This window comes from Clupea harengus, chromosome 16 (assembly GCF_900700415.2).
Source record: "Clupea harengus chromosome 16, Ch_v2.0.2, whole genome shotgun sequence".
NCBI lineage: Eukaryota > Metazoa > Chordata > Actinopteri > Clupeiformes > Clupeidae > Clupea > Clupea harengus.
The window spans coordinates 26,858,792-26,861,291 of NC_045167.1; the positions used below are offsets into that span (position 1 = coordinate 26,858,792).

The following is a 2,500-nucleotide window of genomic DNA, read 5'->3' on the forward strand; positions in this document are numbered from 1 at the left end:
ACCAGTAGACCGCGGGTCCTCGGGAGAGGCAGACAACCGCATTGGTTTATCAATGAAAGCTCAGCTCGTTCGGAGGAGAGCGGATATATTTGTGTTGCATCTCGAATTAATATTATCATTGATAAACCGGTGCGGTTGTAAACTGTCGTTCCGCTGCGAGGGCCAGCCCGACGTGCACGAATACACCTGTACAAATGCAAATGAAATGTCCACTCAAAATGCTGACAAAAGTTTGATTTCCAACGCAGCCTCCATTGGTGGGCCAATAGAAGTTAAACACACTATTAAACATATTTGTGGACAGTTTTAATAATAAAAACAAAAATAATGGTATGTAGGTTTGTATAATAAAAATGAATAGTAATAATAGATAAACTTGATTTTCATAATTTGTGTGTTCCATTTCTGACCACTGGTTAGTTCTAGATTCTATTGATATACATTTCAGTAGTTTGCATATATATGTAAAGAGGTAAACTAATAATCTTTGAACCATACATGATAGCACCATGGGGCTTGGACTACTGTCAATCTATTTGAATCTAAAGTGGAAGCAAAATGATTTCCTGAAGCATATCCTCATTATTTATGAAATGGTAAAATGTAAGCTAATAAGGTGACATGGTAACACAGCGCAGCACGCACAGTTTTTTTTTTGAGCACCGAAGACCCATTTTGACCCAGGAAAAACCCTGAATGGGTGTGTGTGTGTGTGTGTGTGTGTGTGTGTGTGGGGGGGGGTCTCTTGGGGGTCTGTGTCACTGTGCTGTAACCTGCTTTCTGCTTCCGTTTGTGACTGACTGTTCTCCCCCCCTCCCCTCTCCCTCCCTCTCTCTCTCTCTCTCTCTCTCTCTCCTCCCTCCCCCCAGGTCCGTGTGTCGTGGATGCTAACGCCTAACAGAGACCTGTCAATTACAGAGACCTGTCAATCACAGATAACCTGTCAATCAGCCTGACCTGCGGATCATGACACACCTGCTCTGTGCGCTGAGTTAAGAAGAGTGACAGGGGGTTTCCATAGCAACACCATCCCCACTCATCCTTCCCTTCATCCCTCCCTCCCTCCAGCATCCTTCTCTCTGCCCCCCCCCCCCCCCTCTCAGAAGTATGTATGGCAGTGCCCGCTCCGTGGGCAAACCGGAGGGGAACCATAGCGGTGGCAGCGGTGGGCAGAGTCCCGGCCGATCCCCCCGTCTGCCACGCTCCCCCCGCCTGGGCCACCGCCGCACCAGCAGCTCCGGGGGGGGCAACGGCATGGGCGGGGGGGGCAAGACCCTGTCCATGGAGAACATCCAGTCCCTGAACGCCGCCTACGCCACCTCCAGCCCCCTGTACCTGAGCGACACACACACACACCCCGACCCCGTGTCCGCCTCCTCCTCCGCCCAGAGCAGCCTGACGCTGGGGGGCCGCTCCGGAGGGGTGTCCGTGGGGGTGGGGGGGCGCGCTGGGGGAGGGTACGGGGGTGGCCGCAGCGCGGGCATGGGCAGCAGCCCAAACATCGCCAGCGACGCCATCGCCTTCGGCGACCACCACGTGCCCGCCGCCTCCAGCATGGCATCGTCGTCCTCCTCCACCGTGCCCCACTCGCTGCGCCAGGCGCGCGACAACACCATCCTGGAGCTCCAGGCGCAGCTGAAGGAGGTGCTGCGGGAGAACGAGCTGCTGCGCGGGGAGGCGGCGGCCAAGGAGAGCAAGCTCAGCTCCTCCATGAACTCCATCAAGACCTTCTGGAGCCCCGAGCTGAAGAAGGAGCGCGCGCTGCGCAAGGACGAGATGGCCAAGATCACCGTCTGGAAGGAGCAGTACCGCGTCATGCAGGACGAGGCCCAGGTGAGCACACACACACACACACACACACACACACACACACACACACACGGCCAAGATCACCGTCTGGAAGGAGCAGTACCGCGTCATGCAGGACGAGGCCCAGGTGAGCGCAGAGATACACACACACACACACACACACACACACTATACACACACTATACACACACACACACACACACACACACACACACACACACACACACACACACACACACACGGCCAAGATCACCGTCTGGAAAGAGCAGTACCGCGTCATGCAGGACGAGGCTCAGGTGAGCACACACACACACACACTATACACACACACACACACAATTATTTATTATTTTTTTTTTTTAGATCACGTTTTTAGTCGCGAACGTTGCGGTTAGAAAATCGCGTTCTATCATATCGCGATTAAATCGCAAATGCAATTAATTGTTCAGCCCTAACACACACACACACACACACGCTCATACACACACACACACCCACAAGAGATATACACACACACACACACACTCTCTCTCACACACACACACACACACACACATGCACACACACACACACACACACATGCGCTCATACACACACACAGGATCTCAGGCTGGAGTCAGTCTGCAAGGAGGAGATCCAGTGTGTGTGTGTGTGTGTGTGTGTGTGTGTGTGTGTGTGATGACATCTCATT

General features: G+C 53.2%; 1 protein-coding gene across 2 annotated transcripts in view; it reads left to right on the forward strand.

Annotated features, from left to right (window-relative positions):
• Positions 1-2,500, forward strand: part of erc1b (ELKS/RAB6-interacting/CAST family member 1b) — a 107,122-nt gene that overhangs the window by 16,148 nt on the left and 88,474 nt on the right. For both annotated transcript variants that reach the window (XM_031582511.2, XM_031582512.2), the window contains exon 2: positions 870-1,833. In XM_031582511.2, the coding sequence (XP_031438371.1) occupies positions 1,108-1,833 (726 nt within the window). In that variant the 5' untranslated portion in view covers positions 870-1,107. The remainder of the gene's footprint in view (positions 1-869; positions 1,834-2,500) is intronic.